At 39.8% G+C, this 24,294-nt stretch overlaps 1 protein-coding gene across 2 annotated transcripts in view; it reads right to left on the reverse strand.

Moving 5' to 3' along the window:
* Positions 1-24,294, reverse strand: part of KIF13B (kinesin family member 13B) — a 130,863-nt gene that overhangs the window by 26,885 nt on the left and 79,684 nt on the right. Inside the window, exons 19-36 of one of the 2 annotated variants that reach the window (XM_075750369.1) lie at positions 23,206-23,352; positions 22,564-22,713; positions 21,770-21,898; positions 20,137-20,307; positions 18,436-18,593; positions 16,976-17,108; positions 15,790-15,936; positions 13,283-13,312; positions 11,347-11,446; positions 10,888-11,014; positions 9,324-9,379; positions 7,925-8,049; positions 6,610-6,786; positions 4,927-5,019; positions 3,806-3,958; positions 2,751-2,828; positions 2,073-2,126; positions 1,092-1,112 (exon numbers count right to left, since the gene is read on the reverse strand). In XM_075750369.1, coding sequence (XP_075606484.1) covers positions 1,092-1,112; positions 2,073-2,126; positions 2,751-2,828; positions 3,806-3,958; positions 4,927-5,019; positions 6,610-6,786; positions 7,925-8,049; positions 9,324-9,379; positions 10,888-11,014; positions 11,347-11,446; positions 13,283-13,312; positions 15,790-15,936; positions 16,976-17,108; positions 18,436-18,593; positions 20,137-20,307; positions 21,770-21,898; positions 22,564-22,713; positions 23,206-23,352 — 2,049 coding nt within the window. The remainder of the gene's footprint in view (positions 1-1,091; positions 1,113-2,072; positions 2,127-2,750; positions 2,829-3,805; positions 3,959-4,926; positions 5,020-6,609; positions 6,787-7,924; positions 8,050-9,323; positions 9,380-10,887; positions 11,015-11,346; positions 11,447-13,282; positions 13,313-15,789; positions 15,937-16,975; positions 17,109-18,435; positions 18,594-20,136; positions 20,308-21,769; positions 21,899-22,563; positions 22,714-23,205; positions 23,353-24,294) is intronic. The other variant, XM_075750370.1, reaches the window with a different exon arrangement.

The raw sequence follows: 24,294 nt of genomic DNA on the forward strand, positions 1-24,294 counted from the left end.
GATCAGTTCTGCACCCAATTCAGGATGCCATTACTATCCTGTGACTGATGGTTCTTATTATAGTCACTTGTAAACAAAACCAAATTCCTGGTAAAATAACGATGTGTGACTGCTGGAGAAGACTTCTTTTTCACTAAATTTCTTTGCAAGTGACAAAGACATCTAACTTAGCTGAAACTCTGCATATCAAGCCATTCTCAGCTGTCACCAGTGTGCTTTATGATGTCTATGTGCTATAAGAACATTTAAGAATTTGTTTAACATTTTTGTGATTAAAAATGTTCATCTCCCTATGGAAACTGAACCAGAAATCCATTCAAAACCAGAAATTTCTAACAGGGGAGTTTGCACCCCTCCATGTCCTGAGTAACAAGTGCCTTGAAACGAAGCACGCTGCAAGCAAGGAGGTAAGCCACACGATCTCAGCACCATGTTGTAACAGTACAGTGTGTTTGTCAGTGATGACATCAACCATGGTGAAGAGCTGCAAAACCCCATGCAAGCCACGACCAATAAACTCTGGTTAACCAAAGCCTGGTACAACTAAGGGGGCAAACAGTCATTCCTCCGAGAGCGTTAAGATGATACGAAGGATAAACATGCTTTCCATTGGCCCAGTATTAATTTAAAAATCATTCTTTCATAGAAATTAAGAGATGTTAACACTGAACTATCCGAAGCCACAAAGCCTAAGAGAAATTTGGAAGAATCTCCTCTCCAGGCTAATGTACACGACTGGCATATATTTGCTTGCTTTCATGTCTTTTTTTTTTTTTTAAGCTGAGATGGGGCCATTTCTGAAATAACTTCACCCTGTCCAAAGAGCTGTGAGAAATGGCATTAAATAGCTATAGCTCTATAACAAACCATAAGATGCACCCAAGAAGGAGAAAGTTCTCTCATTTGTACCAGTTTCACACTGCATTAAGACAGGCTTTTCAATGGAAAAACTCATTTGCTGTGTACTGTGCAAATGAGACGCCACCAGCCGCATCTTCAAAGCGGGAAGTAAAAGCATTTAAGTGAGCAAAATAAACTTTATAGTGAGATAAAATTATTATCCCACTCATTAGGTGGACCTAATGCATTACCTCTGCTGGGACCTTTGGACTCTGAAACATGCAGTGAGAGAAATCATTGAGGGGAAGGGAGGAGAAAAAACAGAAATTATTAAGAACTCTGGTCTTTAATTTTTGCTTCAAAAACCTACGATATTGCAACATCCCACAGTTCTCTCCAAACAGAAGTTGCTATAAGCACTTTATCACCTGCGCGTATTTTAGCATTCTCTCCATGGATCAGATGTAGCAGATTTAGCAACCAATGCTAGAGCACTACATCAAAATTCTATTATTCCATGCAACTGCAATATGCATTAAAATGCCTTGTCACCACTAGATTCTCCTTTTTAAAATGACTACACGCTCACTGGGAAGAATATCTATCAGGAGAAAACCCTTCAGTTTACCTAGGCTTTGGAAAATAAGTTTAAATTTAATCTTTCACTTTTTAAAGAAATAGTTTTGATCTATACTGTTATTTTAAGGAGTGTAATGGGCTGAATTACTGCCCCACCGCAAGCTTAAAACTGCTGGTTTCCCTCTGAAGGTCAGAGACTCTCTTCATAGGCCTGTATTCTGTCCTAGAGGTGGACCTCACCTTACACGTGAAATTTGTCCCTTACCCAGAAGGTTTGCATCCACCCAAGGTGAAAGCTTTGGAGGAGCTCTGAAGCTTGACAATGAGAAAATTTCCTGAGAAGCACACTCCTGTGTGATGGATGGCTACGTTTAATCTCATCTGCTCAGCTCAGGTCTGCCGTTGTACATCCCACAGCAGCTGGCAGCAGCGCTCTGTGAGTGACGATGGCCTGGGAACTTTCCCAGAGAGCACAAGTGTAGCACATCTAAAGCTAGTATGTCCTAGGAACAGTCCTGAGGACACAAGAGCACATGGGTGTGCCCCATCTTTCACAGACGTTTCCCACTTACGCCCCTGTAACTGGGATAGTGTAGTCACTGGAGCTACCTTTTTTCTATGGAAGATCTCCCAGGAGACCTTCAGATACTTACCCGGTTACTGCTCAGGTTATAAGGGAGTGCTAAATCTTGGCGGCTTCCAGCAAGCTGAAATAGTTAAGGCAAGCAGAATTATTTCTTAATAAAAACTTAAACAACTGGTAAGTATGCCTCTTGGCAAACATGAGGAAGGGTGAAAAGAAATCATTTTGCAGTTAAAGCAGAACTGAAATCCAAGAGATGAAAGGTGAAATCCTGACTATTGACCTGGAAGGAGCCAGAATTTGATAAGTTTGATTACCAGTTCTACCAAAGCATTTCATTCCAAATTTTGGACAACAGAAGTCTCATCTCTCTTATGCACTAAACAGGAAAAGACAGTGTCCCTACAACACTGTTACAAAGTTTAAGTTCAGTAAATACTTGTAACTTGTTTGCAAATCTTCTAAAGAAAAAGAAAAAACAAATCTTCAACTTTATAGCTACCAGTGTTCAAAAAAAAAAAGGGGGGGGGGGCATAAGTTCTTTTCATCTTGCATTTTCAGATAAGTATGTGCAGGTTTGTCTCTGCTTAGTGATTTACGTGCTCACAAACAGCACGGATAAATAGAAGGGTCAACCAAAAGGAAATTTATTGCTCTGCTCCATGACTCTGGCATCACAGGGACCTGTAAGCGCAAGACTGGACCTGCTGCCCTAAATATGATGCCAATGCCAGTGTGGAATACTCACCCGATTCACATTGGGAGAGCTCAGGCTCCTGCGGTAGAGTTTTCCTTTTCCCATTAGCTGCTCTTTTACAGCAACTTCCTGTTGCATTCATGCCAATCACAGAGAAGCAAAACAAAGAAAATAAGCTTGTTTTGCAAGAATCCAAGCTCCAATCATCCCAGCATAGTTTTGTCTATACACAAAAAATGTTTGTAAACAGCTTTATTGCACAGGCTCCTGTCTGTAAAGTCTATTGTCATCTAAAACTTGCACGTAATTTGGCTAGAAACGTAGGAGTGGATAAACTTCAACATACATGGAGTGTTTTCCAGCTAGTTCTGATTCTAGTAGATGACTGTTACAGAAGCAAATACCAAGACTCCCTTTCCTAGCTGAGCTCCTATTTTAATCCTTTAAACTAATTATATATGACAAGGAACTTGCTTTCAATACTTAGAGTGCATCACATTTCACCAATAATTTATAGTGGGCAGGCACACACTCTAGCTTGTTTTGCATAACTTTCTTTTGTGCTTGCATAATTTATATCCAGAAGAATAATTTTCAATAAATGTTTCTCTCTCCTTTTTTTTTTTCCTGGTAAACAGATCAAGTTACAGTACTTACGATTAACCCAAGCAATGTCTTATCTATTGACAGAACGGGTTGGGTTACTTCAAGGCAGAATATGGGCAAAATGACAAGGATTCTGCTAGCAACTTCGGAAACTATTACTAAAGTCCAAGCTTCAGAAAGCAAAAGCTAATGCCACACAACTACTTTTTCAGAACCATAATTAGCAATGCACGGTCTTAAAAACAAGCCAAGGATCCCATAATGGCACATTTAACATAAAGCTCCCTGTCCCATCCATCCATATCGCAGGTACTCGAGTGAGAACATCTCTGCATTTGCTTCTTTGGATATTTGCCACACACACACTCTGTGAGGCTGAGGTATGCACCGAAGTGGTGGTTTTGGTTTGTTCACCGTTGTACGCACTTACGAGAACATTTGCATTGCCATACACTGTTCTCCGCAAGTATATTCTGTCCGCTACAGCCTTAAAAACAGACCTGGCGCAGACGATCCAAGGTGAGAATGTTCTCCACAGCCAGCACGCTCCGCAAGTACTTCTCAATATAAGCTTCAGAGTCAGCTGAAGCTGCATCTTCAACATTTGCTGCCATTCTGGCTAGTGCCTCCCGCTCTTCAGCTCCTTGAGCATCCTAGGAAGATGAAAAGAAATTACATCCTTTTAAAATAAAATTAAAATAAAAAAATAAAAAAAATCTCCCCTGTCAGTCCTGAAGAAAATGCATTTTTAAAACATGCAAGGCAGAGTCAACATTGTCTGTCTGAAGCTCAGGGGCGGATTCAGATGTCTGGTTGGGGATTTCTAAATATAGGCCTCATTACATTGAAGGAACTTGTGCCACGCGAACTGCACGGGTGTTCCCACCGCTGTCAGGCACAGCTCAAACTAGACGTGGTCATTGTCCTTTTGGTTTTGGGCTTTTTTTTTTTTGAGTGTCTCACAGTGAGACATTGCTATTGATTAGCAAAAGGGCTGCATTCAGATATTTTATAATTAAACAGTGCTCAAACACATCCAGGGCGTTATTTATTCTGTGAGGAAAACAAAATTTCAAGTGACTTGCAAGAAAAAAAATAGAACATTGCTCGAGAAACATTTCACTGCAGTGCTAAATACAGCAGAACATAAAAGACAGAGTCAGGCAGCAATCAGACTTTTGGCTCTTCATGTGTTAATGTTTTTACAAGTGCTCTGATAGAGCATCTGTTTGGAAGGAAAGGATTAGCATCTAACTAGGCACATGCTCAGGAATCAAGACTTGCATAAAGACATGACTTAGAAAATGCCAATTTGTTATTTTTTACATATTCTCATGCTCCCTACATTAAGCACTTCACCTACCCATCTCTACTCCCCCTTTTCTCTCTCTTTAAAAATGGTTCTTTCAAGGACTTGAGCAAATAGATGCTCACTCAACAAAATGCATAGTGACACTGATAACACATAGGTTGCTGCTAAGTCACAGCATGTAAAGAAATGCGCTTCATCTTTTATAAGAACCATAGTTTATGCTTGCAGCAGCAAGAGCTAGCATACTCAAAACAAGGGAAAAAATTAGAGGGTCTTAGGAATTTCAGACAGTCTCATTCCTTTTTTTACCTCTGGAATATTTGAGACTATCTCAAAAGTGACACCACAGCCAGGAATGGAACTTCGGTGAGACATTCTTCGGAGGAAACTCTGTGCAAATCCCTGTGGGAAGACAAAAAAAAAAAAAATTTTTTTTTTTTTTTGCTTTAAGGAAAACATGGTTGAACATTATCTCAACTAAAGTAAATATAGTTTACAAAGAAAGAAGTCTAAACCCAAAAGACTAGTCAATAAATACGTAAGAGTCAAAAATTTTAACTTGGAGATAAATCATTTGCTTGTCTGTATTTTAGATACAGAGAAAGGATTAACTTCCTTCATTGCAAGGTGACTGCTTAACCAGCACACAAAGCATTTGCTTGTTCTAGAGGGTGGAATTTATTTTTTTTTTTGGTAGAGCCCTAGGTGACTTGTCTTGAATATTGACAAGTAGAGGCATTAAATTCTTGACCAAAGAGATCGTTATGAAGAATGATTTAAGGGGGCATGGTCATTGTTTATGCTGACTTGGCGCCTTGCAGGGTTAAGAACTGGACTGTTGAATTAATGCAGAGATGAGTCATTCAAAGATGCTGCTGAGACGAACACCCAGGAAAGGTTATTGACAAGGATTTTTAGAAACCTAGCAAGAAAGCCAAAGATTCTGTGTCGAATAAAAGTAAAAACCATCATTGACTAAATCTGCAGAAAACAGAATTGATGAAGACTTAACACAACTGTAATTATTGGCAGGCTCAATTTATCTATTGAATACACTCTTCCATTCTATATGACAAAAAATTCACTGTTCCCTTTCTGAGAAAAAGCTTTTGCCTGATCGAAGCACCAAGAACTGTAGTTCTTCTATTCCTAGCACTAAAAGCGGTTTCGAGTTGCCTACAGGGTTTCTGGGTGTGACCACACCTCTTCTGCTCTTGCTTCAGATTTTAACTACAGATGTGCAAACAGAATAACAATTTGTGCTTTCTGCTTTGTCATTATCACTGCTAGGAGAAGCTGGATTCTGAGACAATGCTGAACAAACTCTTCCTGACCATCTTTCTCAAGAATTAAGTATTTTTTCAGGACACGATGCTGTAAATGGAATGACAACCTTCTGCTTTCCATTTATCAAACATCCTGCTCTCACCTACACAGTATCCTAAGAGCACAAGCTAACCAGAAAACATAAAAGACCAGGAGTCATTAACTTTGACAAATTACACAAGGGGACCTCTGCTCCAACTATTGCTAGTTTATCTCTAAGTATCTGGATGCATAAACAGAAATGGATAGTGAACACACTACAGGAGGAGGGAAACACACAAGTTTCTTCTGATACACAGTTTTTGCAAAACACAAGCTCCAACCTCATGAGAAGTTAACTCTTTCTACTTTTTCCAGTGACTGGGGACAAAGCACTTAGTGGTTAACAGAAATAATACTGAGTCTCTCATACTTAGATGCCATTGAGCCTTTAAAAAACCCCTGCATTATCATCCACAATATAAAAGAGTCTATGAAAATTACTTGGCAGTTTAAAGTCTCCATGCATGCCATCGATACGGTGCTTCCACTCAGGCAGAGGTGAAGGTAGATACAAGAAAATAAGAGTCATAGCAGCAGCATATTGCACAAATCACAGCCTTCCCCTCTTCAAGCTGTGATAAACATGGGGCAGAGCGAAAGTGTGAAGGATTATAAAAGATATACCTGTCTGCCATACACGTTAACACAAATGCGCTTGCGTAACACCAATTGCATTTCTGCAGGATGGCTGAGCTGGACAGTGGCTCTCACAATAAGGTAAACTCTTTCATCTGCTGCTGTTCCTTTACTGAGCTGGATACAGTCGTGGACTGTGGAATCCCATGAGGCTTCTGCTTTCACCTGCAAAGGAAAAAAAATGTATCCTCTAATAAGCATAATTAGGTGTATAATTAACTGTAATTAATTAAGCATAATTATAAAAAATACATAATACATAAATTTTGAGAGTCAGCTTCTCCATTTCACTCCCTATGAAGAAAAATCCCTGCACTTTAGAGGAGGCCGTTTAAAAATCAAGATGAGTTTGCCAGATAAAGACATTAAGATTAAAAATGCCAACTTGCTCAAACTCTGGAACATTTCCTCTTGATAAAAAAAAGATCTTTGAATACCCAGGATCATTGCAAATAAATTATAAAATATGCAGAACTACAGAACCATTTGGCCTAATTTATTAAGATAAACCACAGCGCAACAGAGATTGCAGTGAAAATCTTCCACCATACCACACAAACTCTCCCATCTGTATTTGGGAAACAACTTTGATGAAACATTACTAGCAATACAGCAAAAGCTGGAATTTCTCTTCTTGAATGTTAAAATCTAAGTATCACCGAAGATTTAAATGGTTTATCTGCAAGCCATGAGAAAAATGGCCTGGTAGCCATCTTTCCAGACTTTAAAAACAAAACAGAACAAAAAAACTACCGAAATCATGAGGAATAAAGCTCCTTGAAGAATATAAAAAGAAATAAGTTTCAGGGTAAGTAGCAAAATTTAAAGGTAGTAAAATAAATCGGATATTATTCGAAACCCAATAGCAAAAATTATAAACCTACAATTGTACAGTTGTAAAACTATGAACTGTGTGGCAAAATGGAGTGCAATGAATGTAACAAGGCAGAGGTAAATATGTTATCTGGAGCAACAGCTAAGGTTGTTTGGGTTTTCAGCTGGGGGCTCCCATAGTCTAATTTGCTCAGGGGGGTGGTTTTGGTTTTTTAAACATGAACTCAGAATCTCAAGCTTCTGTAATGCTTGGAATTAGACGAAGGAAGATCCTTGAGTTTTATTATTTTCCAAGTCATGGTTATACTCCTAGCAAATATTCCTTGAAAACACAAAGCCAATCATATAAGAAACAAGCGTTGTATCCTTTGTATGCCATCTTTGATGCATTATTTTCACATCTGAACATATTAAGAGAACAATTAAAAGACTTCTAAACTAAATATACTGGTCTGTATCTCTTGCTTACCTCACTGTCATGATGCTTCACTATCTGCAGTTCAAAGAATTCCTCCTCCTCTTCCGCAACAAGAGTAGCATCCCAGCCACCCGCTTCTGGGTCATCAAGGTTATCTTGGGAACTGAAGTCATCAGCTAGAAACAAAAGCGAATGCAGAAGGTGAGGAGACACAAAGCAACTATCCTTTTTAAGAACATCCCGCAAGTCATGAATTCACATTTGCATCACTAACTGCCAGCTTAAACTCTACCTACATAAGAAAAGCTCCTTGTATTGTTCCACTTCAAAAAGGATCCCATTTCTATACAGAAAGCTGCACAAAGATTTGGGGACACAGACTCAGGGTGCCTTATCCAGTCCTCCATTGTGTGGAAATCTCCCCCGTTGTAAACATCCCCTCCTTGCCCACAGGTGTATTTTCAGCTCTCCTGCTCAATCATACTCTCAGTATGAGTATACATTGCTACGTTGGCATTAGTTAGGTGGTGTGGGGGTTTTTTAAAAACTAAAGATAAGCTGCTGGTTGTATAAGTAGAAATGTAGTACTTTTAAATCAAGATTAAACAACCTGTTTTTTGAGAAGAAGCTCAACCTGTTCTGGCTCCAGTCCCTCACCGTGAATGAATTATTAACTAGCTCCTCTCTGAAGCCATCTGATACATCAACATGCTTTCTAAGGTGAACAAACCATAAATGTAAACAGCACTGCAGCAAATACCTCCTCCAACAGGCAACATGCCACCTCCCCACTCTCACCTGATCCTTTTAATCCAAGCATTAACCCTCTTTTAAACATCTTCACAAGGATTTGTTCAACTGATTGGGCGCTGTTGGCTCCCTGGACTACTTTGGGGTTGCCACTTTCTGGGCAACAATTTGCCATCTTTGGTAGAATATCTGACAAATACATTGTTCAAATTGGATCTTGTATTTGAATGTATTGAAACATATTGTTTAAAGAAACACGATCACACTCTGTAAAATCAACTCGAGCTTATCATGCCATGCTTTTTTGATATGCAGACATTATTACCAGTGACTTCACATTTTCTTCTGTGTCATCAGTAAAGAAATGAGACCTCAGAAAGAACATTCCCAACAATAATTTTTAATTTACACTGGCTCCTGCTGTTCACTCCCTTAGGTGTACTCATTTTACTATTTCTATTTTATTTATTAAATATCTGCAAAATATCAGGATTATTAATACCTACGGTTCCTTCTATATAAAATGCTGTGCATTGCGAAACATTAAACAATATCTTTCAGTGAAAAAAATGCACTCTCAAATCAATCTACCTGCCATTCCAGGCATTTCTTCATTTTATTAGCTTGCTTAAATTCTATAATGGCATCAGTTGTACAAAATTTGTTTCAAAGTACTCTGTCATTTTAAGAACCAACTTACCATTCAAGTCAAGGAAAATAACAGGAATGTGAGTTTCCATACCAGGCACAGGGGTCCTAAAATGTAAGACAGGGACAATGGCAGCTTTTAAACTAACGCAGCTTTACCCAGCACACGTACCTTATGATACAAGCCCACAGTATATTACATTCTAAGCCAGACCATTGATAACCTTGGCAAACAGCTTTATTTTAATTCACTGTTGCAGATTCAGAGACTCAGCTGAATTGGTATTTCTCTTATACCAACTCTCTTACAATTATTATATCCTTTGACCTCTGCTTTCAGACATGTTTTCTCCCTCTAAAATGTTAATAGCAAAATTAAGTTTATTTACTCTGACACAGACATTTATTAAATGCAAACCCCTCTGCATTAGCGATGGCAGCACAGTTAAGAGTCTGAAAATCCAAGTTTCTACCCTAACATCAGTGTTGCCACAATACACCATTGTTACTCTTTCTTGTAAAACATCAAAAGCTGCCGTACAAGGCATCTCTTCCAAATAATGGAAGAAAGGGTAACAAAGGTGGCGGTCTATTTTTAAAACGAACTATTCCGTGGCCTAGCACTTTTAAGCTACACAACATTCATAAGGAACTAAAAATGTAATATGAAGCACAAAAGACTTTAAGACTCCTTGTTGCAACCTTAGCTGTGAAAAAGGCTGTAGCATCTCATGACAATCTTGGATTTGATGATTTTTGTGGTGAACAAGAGCAGGCTGGAGTCTTATGTAATATACAAGAAGCTTGAATCATACTGAACATTTCCTCTGGTGCAAATGTGTTCAAAACAGATTCTTCCTCAAGTAAGTTTCCTGCAGCTCCGCTCTTTTCAAACCTAGTCAAACACTTTGATGGGAAAATTGATGTATTTCCAACAAACATTTGCCATTTTTACGTTTCAGAAGTACTAGCTTTAACAAACTTCAGCTAAAAAAATCCATGACACCCAATTTCATCAACAAATATCGTTAGAGGTTTGCTCAGAAAAAAAATTCAGAAAGTTGAAAGCAACTTAAAGACAAGAGGTTTGAAGTGAAACAAGCTTGCTTCCTTATCTGTAGTTGTTACTCACAGCTGCTACAGTGCAGCAATCTCTGTCTGGTGTAGTTTACTATTTTTAATGTTTAGAAAATTACATGGAACACTTGCTGACTAAACAGACTTTGCGCTCAAACCAGCAATGCAACAAAATGCTCCTGTAGATGCAGTTTTATTATGACAGAGCAGCCTTTTAAGTGAATGAACTAGGTAATTAACATATTAGTTAATTTTTTTAAATGGTAAGTGCAGCGGTAATAAATATCGATTCTGTTTTTTTAGAAGGTCATAATTACACTCTGATCAATAATAGTATCGTTTACTAAATAGCATTTCTGGATTTCAGATACACAGCCTAATAAAATAATTTACGCAAGAGGCCTAATTTTAACAGCTTTGCTCATACAGCACACAGAGGCCAGATTAAGGAAAGCAAAAAATGGCAACAATCCAAGCCAGGACCAGGTCGTGCATCATTTTTTACATTCGTTCTTGCATATGGCAATGTATGTTCGTACCACTCCGCTGGAGCTCCAGGGATGCCGCTGCCAGCCGAAGGAACCATTACAGCATTCCTTTCTTCAGTGAGCGTTAGCCTCATCTCTAAAAGCTGCGCCTCCCGATCTGCATCATCTTCTGTTTTATCTGGAGAAGCAGGATGTCAGTCAGGACAACAGAGAGTATTTCTTACTCCTGCCCTTTATCACGTGTCGATGATCTTACAGCATCCGTAATAGAATAAATCCCACTCTGCTCAGAAATGCAACGCACGAAGACGAAACACGCAGTATACAAGAAAAACAAGCAATTTTATATAGACTTTTCTAGTTCCACTGAAAGCAAATTACTGGTGAGTTCAGAGATTCATCTCTCCATTAACTTCTTTTCTAAATTATACAATATATTCAGATAAAAAGCGTGCACGCACATGTGTCCCAACCTATTACTGTTGTTACCTTTAATAGTATTTTGCTTACCAGGCTTCCCAACGAGTTTTTGCAATTGCTGATCGAGATACTCCTGACGCTTTGTTAAGGCACATAGCCATTTCCGACGGAGCCTCTCCAAATCCCTATCCTGGAAAGGGGAAAGTATTCATGTTAAATATTGACCCAGGAAAACCAACATTTCCTATTTGTGGCTTACACATTTCCGTAATCCTTCTACTCATCCTGTACCCAAGAAGCAGGTAAGAAAGACAGAGTAGAACTCTAAGAAATCACTTAGCTCTTCTCTATTGTTCTCTTTTGCACAGGACAATAGAAACACGGAATAGCTGAGGTTGGAAGTGACCTCTGCAGATTGTCTAGTCTAACCCCGCTCTGTGCCCAAAGCAAGGTCAACTACAGCAGCTTGCTCAGGGCTGCATTCAGTTGGGATTTTAATATCTCCAAGGACGGAAAGTCCACAACCTCTCTGGGCAACCTGTTCCACCACCACAATAAAAAAAAATAAAAAGTTTCTTATGTTGAAGCGGAGACTCATTGCCTTTTGTCCTTTCACTGGATACCACTGAGAAGAGCCTGGGTCTGACTTCTTAACTCCTTCCCATTTACACAGATGAGATCCAGCCAGAGCCTCTTCTTCTCCTCGAGGCTAAACAACCCCAGCTCTCTTAGCCTTTCTTCACAGGTCCAAACCCTTAACTTCCCACAGCTCGTTTGAAGTATTTTTGTTTGCCAGCCTGAGGCATCTTTTCTTCTCCAGCTGTTATTCTGTACTACCCAGCTGAACAAGCTTCAGTTTACACATCATCTTTGCCCCCAAAACTAGTCTAAAACTCACCTACCATTACCTTGTGGCAAAGCTGGAAACCCCAGTCCTTATCCGTGACTGCCGTTTACACCCAGCGTTTAGCGGTCTCATCTTAGGAACCCACCCCTGCCCCACATCATGCCGCTGTCCCTAGTTATGGCATTTGCAACCGAGCCTTTCAAAATATTTTTTCTTAAGTGCTCATGTCCTTCAAAAAAACCCCTCAGTGTCCCTAAGAACATTCAGTTCATTTGCCTCTGGTGCAGAAATGCTCAGAAACGACGACTGATACTCTACGTGCAGTGTGTTGGGTGCCACAAAGATAAGCTCTGGGATGCCTTCAGGCAAGCCCCTTTCATGGCAAAAGCAGTTCCGATTCATTTCACATCAAAGTATAACAAATACTTTGTCAAGAAAAAAATGGCTGGATGCAAGACTATAAACTAGAGTTGTATTACTCACTCGCAGACCCCTACAAGTATGCTGGAATTTGTTAGAGAGCATTAAACCTAAATCTCTGGTTGCTCACATTACACAAAGTTGAGATCCATGATGACGATGACGTGCTTTTGTTGAAGTTATATTTTTCACCTTCTTGTGAATATCACAGATATTGTACGTCATCGGTTCCCCTTTAAGGATCACATTACTGACATTACATACAAAAAACCCCAGTGTGCTGATTTCAGTAGTTTTATCACTGTTGTCTTAGGGCTCCAGGAACAGAATCCTCCTTGCTCGCCCAAGGGTTGATTACTATGCAGTACACTCCAGCACTCACACATAGCACATTCATGAAGTATTTTGACTGCATCTTTCAACACTGCCATGTCTGTTCTTGTTCTTAATGAGCACAATCTCAATCTAACCACAGTTTGTCAAGAAGAAAGACTTCTTCCCCCAAAACCGAAAAGCAATTGGATCTTGTTTTGGAAATAAACATTAAGGCACCTTCTTCCTTCCCTTCCACCTCTCTAATCCACCATATGGCTTTGTAGCATAACAATCTACGCAATTCTTAAGCTTTTAGTCTCTTCAGAAGACAGGTTCTCTGCATATCCAACCAGTAGAGCAAAGATAAAATGCTGATCCTCCTCTAACATGTTTTAATCTGAAAATGTCTTGAGTTTGTAAAAAGAGAGAATTCAAAATTTTTACCTGATAACTGTCCATTTCATCGTCTTCTTCCTAGGCCAAAACATGCAAAACCATGTCATTAGTTTTTCTTGATAGCAGGAAACACACTGAATACCAAAGGTGTAACTATTTTAGCAATATTACACAAAAGTCTGAGCTCAGCAATGGTATGATCATAGAATTAAAACACATTGACATCCCAAAGATTTTCTGCTATCAGCTCATCTAAACACTAACTAGAACAATTCAACAAATATAATGGAAAAATGACACAGAAATATAACTATTAGAAGTCTTCATAATTAGAAGCAAGTGGAATACTTATATTGACCAAAGAAATAGGAGTTATCGCAAAACAACTTGAAACCTGCTGATCCTGCACAGCAAAGAAAAATGTGCTGGTTTACCTGTAAGAGTTAAGTGTGAGTGTTCCAGCAAGCACCAGAAAATCAAAGGCTGGCATAAAGGATTTGAGGTAAGCTTGCTGTAGCATTTAGAGGAGAAAAATTGTAAATGTCTAAGCCAATTGTTAGGGAATTAGAATAACTCCATCTGCCACACCAGGAGTCGCAATGTAGACCTTCGACATTTTGATTTCCATTATTTTCCGATGGGAGACACCACCTTTCATCCGCAACATTCATCACAAGCACAGCCACTTGCAATGAGTGTAAGCAGAACTGCCACTCCTGCACGGTGAATGGAAAAGCAATGAGGGCTCCAATCCTCACCGAGTTATTACTTATCTATTTAAGTAACAACAAGCCACTGGAGTTTATTTCTGTATCTTAATATTGAAAGCAAAAACTTACTTAAGCTATAATTAAAAAATCATATGAAAGAGGCATCTTCTTAGTTCAAGGTCTTTAGAAAAATCTTTCACATTCCATAGATACAGATTTACTTCAGATAGAGAAATACTAATAAGGGGACTAAAAATCCAGGTGCTCAAGTCAGAAGGCTATTGTAAGCAACAGGACTAATAAAACCTGGTTTCCAATAGCCCTTTCCCATGTGGGTTACCAGTGTCAGACACAGCTCTTTCTCAAGTGGAGCTTAAGTCTTTCTTCTGGAAAGAACTTACTCTTTTGTGGATTGCCAGCTCTGTTGGATACGGTTAAAACTGGTCGACAGATCAGAAATTCACTGGGGAAGAAACGGGATGAGACAGACAGGATGCTCACCTGGGACTTGTCCTCGTACAAAACAGGCTAAAAGGGGCATGTGTATGTTGTGGGTGCGTAACAGCTTTCAAGTAAAATTTGCAAGGAATCAATCATTCTGTCTCAGGAGAGGTGAGTCTCTTAAGAAACTTGCTCCATTTAGAAGAGAAACTACAGTTTACTTGCTTTATAGGACGTGGCTATTGGGGACTGCTGTGACAGAAAGGCAGGTAGAAAGCCTGCAGGCAGAGTCTCTAGCAGAAGTATAATGGGGAATAAAAGCAATAATCTGCCCAGGATGCTGCTGAAAAGTGAGATCTCTGCAAAGGTGGAAAAAATTCCCCTTTTTGTGCTCCTGACATATGAGGGGCAAGGGATTGCTGAAGTTAGGAGACAACAAAAAAAACAACTACTTCAGACCTCAAAGGGAAAAACAATAGTGATTAAGCAAAAAAGGGGAGAAGACACGCATTGAATTCGACTCTGTCAACAGAGTAAACATTATGGAAAGCTGGGAGATGTCCCAAGAACTACTTGACATTTAGTTGGCCTTGTTTCAAGCAGGGCAGCTAATCAAGCAAGTCGAGAGACTTGCTTGTTCTGTTGCACCAGATTTTGGCTTGCTAACTCAGAGGAGTGACTACATTTTAATTTAGCTTTCGGGGGAAAAAGTCAAACTGCACTAGAAACTGATAGAAGCATCTCAGAAAGACAAGCCCTAAAACCAGATCCAGATGAGATGCAGTGCTGCTGAGGTTGTCAAACAACTAGCCAACATATACTATGGGTCAACAATTGGCTCGTATAATCCTAACATTTGAATCTCAACGCTATTTGAATATATGTTCTGCTGATTTATTTTAATTTGAATAGTTGCTTAAAATTGCTGCCATATGTAATACTTGAAGTAAAATCTACTGGACAAACTCCTAATGAATTTTAGAAACTTTAGCATTTTCTTTTCTTCTTTGAATGGTGTGTTAAGGCTGTGCTGCTTTTAAGGATAGGGGAAAAAAAACCCCAAACCAGAAGAGACACAGAAGGTAGTCTTACAAATATTATTTTTGCCATAGAAATTTATTTTTGCTTAAGAGGAAGGTCTTCTGCAACACTTTCTGAAAAACAGAGGTTTAGATTTAAACTATCCCAAATAATCCCTAAAACCACCATCAAAGCAATTCTGACAATTCTTCCTGACATTGCTTTATAGGTTTAAGAAGCAGGTTCAAAAAATATCCCACCAAACCAAACTAAAACTTGAAATGAATGGAGTTGCCTCCAACTACAACAAACTTAGGACATCAGTTTATTCTTTTACATGTCTTGGAAATACCCATGGGTGACAGGAAGCATTCAGACTCTTACCTGATAAACTTCAGGTATTTTTTGTGACTTGGCATGTTTTATTTGAACACAGCCAATGCCAACAGATAATATTGATTCCTCCATCAGTGGTAAGGTCCCAGATTCCTGTACAGATCTCACTTCAACCTGAATTCGTCGAGATTGCCCCTGTCCAAAAGAACAATTTCAAATGCTTGGAAAAAAACAAGAATATAAAATGCTGAAAGCTTAATGACAGAGAGACCTCTACTGGCAGTCATTTGCAAGCAACATGGTATTTTTATTTTGTGAAGAACAAAGTGGTGAGTACTGCAATCGCAATGGCCCAGTGTTCGAGAGATACCCCTTCTGTTGCAAGGATATATGTTTAGAGGATTTATGTATTTACAGAGGGGAAAAAAAAAAAAAAAGTTCAGCATTCAGCAACTCCCCAGTTTAGTTTTCTGGAGGGTTTTCACAACATACAGGATTTTATTTTTAATACTTCTGAAGGCAGAAAATAGGATCTCTTCCCCATGTACAAAAGAAGAGAGAAAATAGTCTAATTTGGTGAGCTACTGGAATTTCACTGAATTTTTCTTGACTCTGGTCTCCTTGACTGAAAATTCTTATCCACTGGTGCTATCGGTGCAGCAAAGTAACTGTTCTTTAGTAAAACCCATACGGGAAAAATTTAAAAAAAAAAAAAAAAAAAAAAATCAAAGGAGTTGGGGAGTTCAGAGGTGCAGCCTGTATCTAACTTTTAGTGATTCCTAGTGTTCTCTAGGCAATAGCTTATCACTTAAAAATGTTAACTACTCAGTTAAGCATTAACAATTTAATGGGGGTAGAATTCAAAGAACAAAGGAGTGGCTGGCTGGAAGGATCAAATAAAGGGGAACTCCGGACCTCTTTAAAAAATAATTAAGTTCAGTCGAGACTGATGTCCTTTCTACCAGGGGCTGTCACAGAACTGGGAACAGAACATAGCAAAGAGATTACAGGTAAGCCTTTGATCACCTATACACCTCAGCTTACACACACTGGCAGTCTCACAAAACACAGAGGGACTCCACTGTCTTCCCCTTTACATCTGTTTTACACAATATCATATTTTATGTCTAAGCTTGACAGTTCCTTGGACACCATCCCTTTAGCATACAAACCAGAAGCTTCTTAGCTTTCCGCAGGCTCTTTTCACAGCTGAAATCCTGACATGCCACCTTACCTGCCTGAGCTGGAAGATGCCTCCTGTGCACACGTCCTTGGCAGGAGTCACCTCAACTGGGCAGTATTCCCCATTCTCATTCAGCTCTAGAATTTGAACCCAGAGTTCTACTTTCCGGGTTACTTCACTCCACCTGCAAAAAATGTCAAATACTGTTTTGATTTTTTTTCCCCCCCTCTAAAGAAAAAGAAAGAAACCCCCCAAAGCATTAGCTCTGACTGCAGATTGAAGAAGCAAAGGAACGCTTCAACAGATGCACCACTTGTGAGTATATAGGGTTACTAATTGTGCAGTGCTTATAAATTTTACTTGACAACCATTTTAGTCAAATATCAGAAATAAGCCTTTTCTTGATTCCAATACAAAAAAACCCCAAAACAATTCCACTATATTCTAACATTTAAGCTCCGGTCTCAACTACTGCCACAGAAGCCCAGTGTTGTCAGTGCAATCAGGTTCGTACAAAAGACAGCAGAATGAAACATGACATTGTCTCACAAGCTTTTGAGATTCAGGGCACTTTCCTTAACTTCATGATACTACTGCCTTCTCTCCAATTCTTCCAAGAGCTTAAATAAGAAATGGCCGCCTTTGTAGTACTTCAAAATTAAAAAGGAAGGAGGTACTTACTACTCAGCTACCAAACGTAACTCACTATTTTATAGCATCCTTTTTCCATCTCCTCTTTGCCATATTTTCCTGACTTCTCTTTTAAACTTCTCTCTCTATAGCTTAATACTCAACATGCTCAACACAAGCTTAGGCTGGAAGTAAAAAGAGAAATAACTGCCAATAAATTAAGGTGCAGAGCTGCCTTCTAATTGGAGAGGCAAAACAACTTACATTTAAGAAAATACTACTAGGCCTACTTTGGGGACAACAAACAGCTGCCAGCAAAGCAGCAACCCTTTTCAGTCTAAATTACCATACTGCTGCATATTAACTCCAATTGAAGTAATTAGCAATACAGCTCTTCCAATGGAAGCATTACAGTGATGACATTTCATGGCCAAAACCAAATTGAGTCAGACCTTGAATAAATATATCAGCCTACAGTCAGAAAAACATCTTGCTGGTTTAAATTTGATAGCTCTTTCCAGTGCAGACTAGTGTAACAATATAAAGGAAAATAATCAGCTTGCTCTTTTGTAAGACACCACTAATGCACTTGAGTTTGCCTAAATAAAAAGGCCTTCAATGTCTTTCAAGTTTTGCCACTTTTAACTTGAAACAGAGATGGGCATTTCTCCTCTTTCACCTTTTTAAAGCCTACTGACACATCGCATGGTGTTTTTCCACTGAAGAGCATCTGTTTATAATACTCTAATAGATATAGTCTCAAACACACGTTCAGTTGTCTTCAGTTCAAAATTTGACTACTTATCCCAAACCTGCTTCAAAATTGGGCACCTCAGTGATTTTCAAAAATTCTGAGCCAAGGGTCTTTTTTCCATATTTACCTGTCACGAAGGCTGCGTGTTTTGGCTTGAATTATTCCCAAATCCCACAGGGCTGGATTTTTGCGGTCACCGCTCTGCTTGTGCCCATATACTTCAATTGCCAAAGCACCATCATAAAGATGTTCCATGAAGTCTTCGGAAATATTTACAGAAACTTCCTGTATGCAACAAATTGGTTGATGACTGTGACTACACAATGACTTAGGCTTAGAGATTTACTGTCTTGACTTTAATACAAGCATGTAGTAAAGTCACCCTGGTCCCCAAGACACAATATAGACGAAAGGAAGAACTGTCACCTCAGTTTGTAAAATCAGGAAGCAAGGCAAAGATATATGATTCAATGAAGATTAAAGTCTACAAAGAGCTGAAAAATGATCGCATGCTGTTCTAAGTCCTGATCCAATACTTACAAAAATAAAAATCACGTTCTAATGTTCAGCAGAAAATCAAAACTCATCAGAGGGCATTATATCTGTTTTACAAATGGTAACTGGAATAAATTGCTCAGTGTAATGACAAATGATAGAAAGAACAAGGTGAAAACTCAGGTGACAGGCTGGGACTCATCTATGCTGACTTTAGATATCTCTGTTAAAGATGCCTCCACTCAGTTGCTCAAAAGTCAACAGGAACAAATAGTCTGTTCTAAGATACATGACCTCACTTCAACATCTACATTAGGATAACAGGCATCATGTCCCAGGACTGGGACATTTCTCTCCACTACATCAGAGTGTAGAGTGATCAGCTCAGATACGGATATGGATTTTATGGACATAAAATCATGGAATCACAGAATGGTTTGGGTTGGAAGGGACCTCCCAGCCCACCCAGTTCCACCCCCTGCCTTGGGCAGGGACACCCTCCACTAGCCCAGGTTGCCCAAAGCCCCATCCAACCTGGCCTTGAACACTGCCAGGGAGCCAGGGGCAGCCACAGCTTCTCTGGGCACCCTGGGCCAGGGCCTCAGCACCCTCCCAGGGAAGGATTGCTGCCTCCCATCCCATCTCCATCTCCCCTCCTGCAGCTTCAGGCCATTCCCCTTGGCCTGTCCCTCCCTGCCCTTGGCACCAGCCCCTCTCCAGCTTTCCTGGAGCCCCTGCAGGGACTGGAAGGGGCTCCAAGGTCTCCCCGCAGCCTTCTCTTCTCCAGGCTGAACCCGCCCAACTCTCTCAGCCTGAGGTCTCCAGAGCAGAGGTGCTCCAGCCCTCGCAGCATCTCCGTGGCCTCCTCTGGCCTGGCTCCAACAGCTCCGTGTCCTTCTTGTGCTGGGGACCCCCGAGCTGGACGCAGCACTGCAGGGGGGTCTCAGCAGAGTAGAGGGGCAGAATCCCCTCTCTGGACCCGCTGGTCACGCTGCTGGTGATGCAACCCAAATGCACTCAGTATCACTCTTCCATTCACACTCAGGAGCATTTTTATTATATGTAAACTCTACCATAAGTCTCTCTGCTGAACAGATGGTCTCCTTTATTAATTCACTCTTCACCCTCTGTGATTTTTGTATAAGTGAAGACTGTAGTACGATCAAACCTACATGGACTCCAAAGATGTTTCAAGTTCTTATTAAAAATGGTATTAGGGTATCAGCCTCAGGAAGTATTATACTGAGAGCAAAAAGGTAACTAAAACTGTTATGCTAACATAAACCTGCTTTGCCTGTCTACAGTTTCATTAATGAAATAGAAAAAAGTTTACATTGCAGTGATCGAAGACAACCATGCACCGCGGCTCCTTGCTGATGGAAGATAAGGAAGGATCCACCTCAGGTGCAACCTTAACTGGCTCCAGTTGATCCCAGAATGTATATTTGCAGAACACAGAGTTGGAGAGGTGCTGTGGCAAACCTGTGGCCTGAAGTATTTTAATCTAGAAAAGAGATGAGAAACAAAGAAAAAGCACTAATTCGTTAGGAATAGAATTAAAAATATCTTCTGTTTGAACAATGTTACTCTGTTCCACTGCAAAATACAGTATTTTGAGTGCATCAGCTGAACATTGCCACTAGATGTCACCAGGCACATATTTCTTGGGAGTAAAAGCTAAAGGTATGAATATTACAAACACACCAAAACATTTTGTTAATTTTTCATGGTGAGATGCACCAAAAAATTATAACTGAAGAGGAATACAATAAAAATTTCATACTTTACAAAAACTGGCTCCTTTATTCTGCAAAATCCTTGTCTGAAGATACTACCTGTCCTTATTCTTTGATGCTAGAAACAATACAAAAATAACCCCAACAATACAAAAGTAGCCTGTCCCCTCTTTTTCAAAATCAAGGCCAAACAGAAACAAAATGTTTTGAATAGAACAAAGCCATCATATTAACCATGTTATTTAATAAACTATTTGCCATTTGTCAAATTAAGTTCTGATGAGTTAGATTCCTACGGTAAGGCACTGCTCAAGAGCCTCAGAACGTGTTTCCTGCAGCAATGCCCCGTACTGCTTGCAAGCACACGGAGCTCTATGGGACAGGATAAACCGTGAAAAAGAGTACAGCTGCCCCGAAATTGTTCCTATGTTCCAGAAAAGTTGGGGTTGCACTCCCTCTAGTGCTTTTTTCCTCCCTCTTATCTGTAGCTTGGCCTATCTTGCATTTTACTACAACACAGAACTGCTAGTAAATCCTTCCTGCTAACTTCCTTTTCATTAACAAACACAACTGCATATATTTCACAAAACATTGACTATTTAGAGAGAGAGAGATTGAGGGAGAATGATTCTCAGAACAACGGGAGTTTATCAGATTCTATGACTCCTTTTGAATTAGATATGGTAGCTCCAATCCTAGTGCACAGACCTTCCATGTGTTCCAAGACTACAATAAACTGGGGTAAGATGTACATGTATGCATATACATATAAATATAGTTCTAATGAATATCTTGCATACTTAAAAAAAATCATGGAGATTGAAAGGAACAAAGCCCTAGTTCTCTTGTATTATTTCAGCCACTCAAGAAACAAAATATTGTGAGAAAAGACCACACAGCAGCACTTCAAGACAAATGCTGAGCATCAGGACATTACACAAGGCCACGACAACAAACACAGCAAAAATATTAAACTCTGTACATACAACTGATTAGGTACAGCTAAATTATTTATTCTTTTTTATTTTAAATCCTGAAACATCAACAGTTTCATATAGTCAAGACAGGACTCTGCCTGTGTAGCTGAATACTGGAAAAGAATATGGCACAGGAGGTTACAAAGAGACATCTAACATCCAGAAGCTGCTGTACTAGGGACTGCTTTATTTTTAGGACGTGGGATGGAATTAGAGAAGATTGCTCAGAGGTTGGGTTATGTCTTGAACTCACCATGCAGACAAGTTTTCTCTCTTGAGTGTCATTTTCATTTAAATAGTCCGGACTATCTTCGCCTCCAACCAACCTGTCATCTATCTCTCCACTCACTCGAACAACTTCAACGTGGAGACGACCTGATACCTGGTAAGAAAGGAGCAGGAATTACTTGTGTGTCAGAGAACAGCGACAGGTTCATCCCTTTCCACGTAACTACAACTATTGCTGTTTCCAGTCTGTAAGCAGACATTTTATTCCTTTCTATTGTTTTGCCCTGTGCATTTGTTGCACCAGGTGAAGAACACTTTGGAGCAAGAATCAAAGAGCATTAGTTGTAACACCACAAAGAAATCTGCCACTAGAGTGACTTGGGAACCGCATACTGCAATCTCACTCACCTTCACACCAGTCTCTAGAGAGCCTGCAAAGTGCACACGTGATGCAGAGCACAGAGAACGTTGCCTGGTAAGCTTTAGCTGCAATGAAGTTGTTCTTACAGAATATATTTAAAAAGCTTATTCTTGATGGTAGTCAGTGAAGGCCAGTGCAGCTATAGCTCATACTTGTTCAAGTAAGTATCTATTTTGGGCTGCTTCGTTCAGCAAGGTGCTCACACAGCTTTTTCCTCTCACAATTACTATGTTGGAATTCAGAGCTGTCTAAAAAACTCTAGTAAGGTATTACGGGATTGCATAATTCAAAATTGTTAGCAAAGAGCTTGTGCACATGAAACTGGAAAACATCCTACTAAGATCCATGGGCTGTAATTAAACAGTTGAGTAGGGACAGATTATGGAGGAATGACAAACCTCTCCCTTCTGATTGATGATTGGAACAGCATATTGTAGCTTCACGTCGTAGAACAGGCACTCAAGAAAAACATTGGCTACTCCGATAAGGCTGTGGTTTTCCTGCTCATCGTAGAACGGATCAGCTCGCCTGAAGTAAGCTCTCACCACCTTCAATCAAATTCAGAAGAATGTAAGAAAAACAAACTTTTCGTGAAAAAGTTTTCTAAGTGTTGCACAACCAGCCTAACGACAGGAAAACGGACTCAAGAAGAGGCTAGATTAGATCACAAGAAGAATGGAAGCTTAAATTCAACTTTGGACTGAGCAGAAGGCTTGTCCTCAGTGAGTTCTCTTTAGTGTTCTCAGGTTCAGAGACGTCAGCCCGAACACCAACTCCTGTTGTGTTTACTTACCGCTTCTTATTGTATGCTCGGTTTGATCACCAAACTATGCATGGAAACAAGCATCAGAGTGACAGGATAAGGGTTAATGAAATGCTGAAGATCAGCTTCAGTACTAGGAGAAGCAAAGGCTCAGGAACACCTCTTTGCATATCCCCCTCCCCTTCTTCCCCCAAAGATTTTCTCACATCTACTTAAACAAAAAAAATTAGCAGGGATGTAATTCTATCAGCACAATACTAGAGTAATTTTTACTTACTGGGTTGTCTTCCTCACAGTCTTTCCACTCCTGGTAAAGATCCCTCATATCTACCAGTCGGTTCTCCAGCTTTTCCAGTGACCAAATCTGTTTGCCTTTCCCTTTCCTTCTCACCTGAATAGCAGGCTCGCTGAGAATTGCGCCTCTCTGTGGAACCATTAAAGAGATATCAATATGGAATTTGTGTCACAACAATAAAAAAAATAGTTCAAAAATAATACAAAAACTGAGAACATCTTTGGGAAAAGTTTGGATTTGGTTCTTTTTTCATTCTAGCTTGAGCAACCAAATTCAAGCGTGACAGACTCTGAGTTCTGCTGTCAGCGTACATTTGTGTTCAGCTGAACTGCAAAGTCTAATCACAGCTAGGGGCACTAGCTTCCGTGGATTTTCACCTTACATAAGTGTTACAAATAGGAACATTGAGGATATTCATGAAATGCTTAAAGTTACAGCAGGCCTGGAGCTCCAGCTAAGGTTACTACTGTCAGCAACTTTCAGCTCCTGCAGACACTTAACCCTCTTTACCATCCCATCTCTAGATGTGCCAGAAGACTGCAAGGAAAAACAAGCAGAGAGAGAACCTTATAAAGCAACTGATAAAAATTCTAATCCTGGAATAAATTACATCTACTGCACTAACAACAGCCTGACTATTACCAAAATATTCCTCAAGAATGGAATAATAAGCCAGCCTGAGAGATGGAAGTCTGGGTTCAGTTTTGTTCTTCCAAAATTTCTAAGATGCCTGGAACAAATCATCCAAATCCTCTCTGCTCCAGTTCCTCCCTGTACAAGGGGGAGATGACAGCATTTTCTCAACTCACTAGGATGATGTAAAGCCAAATGCCCACAAAGTGATGGTAAATACTTGAAATAGGGGTTACCTAACCTGCACAGATTTTTATCACAGAAGGAAGCGTGAACTTCAACACCAGTGGAAAGGTCTCGCACCATAACATTTATCAGCAAGCTAGCACACTGTAAGACTTTCATGGTAAGAAAATAAGGTAACGATCTAGCATGCACTAACAGAGCCATGTTTAATGCACACCAATAGACTGGCAAACTATCTAGACCATTAAAGTC

The sequence above is a fragment of the Balearica regulorum genome, chromosome 3, assembly GCF_011004875.1.
Source record: "Balearica regulorum gibbericeps isolate bBalReg1 chromosome 3, bBalReg1.pri, whole genome shotgun sequence".
NCBI lineage: Eukaryota > Metazoa > Chordata > Aves > Gruiformes > Gruidae > Balearica > Balearica regulorum.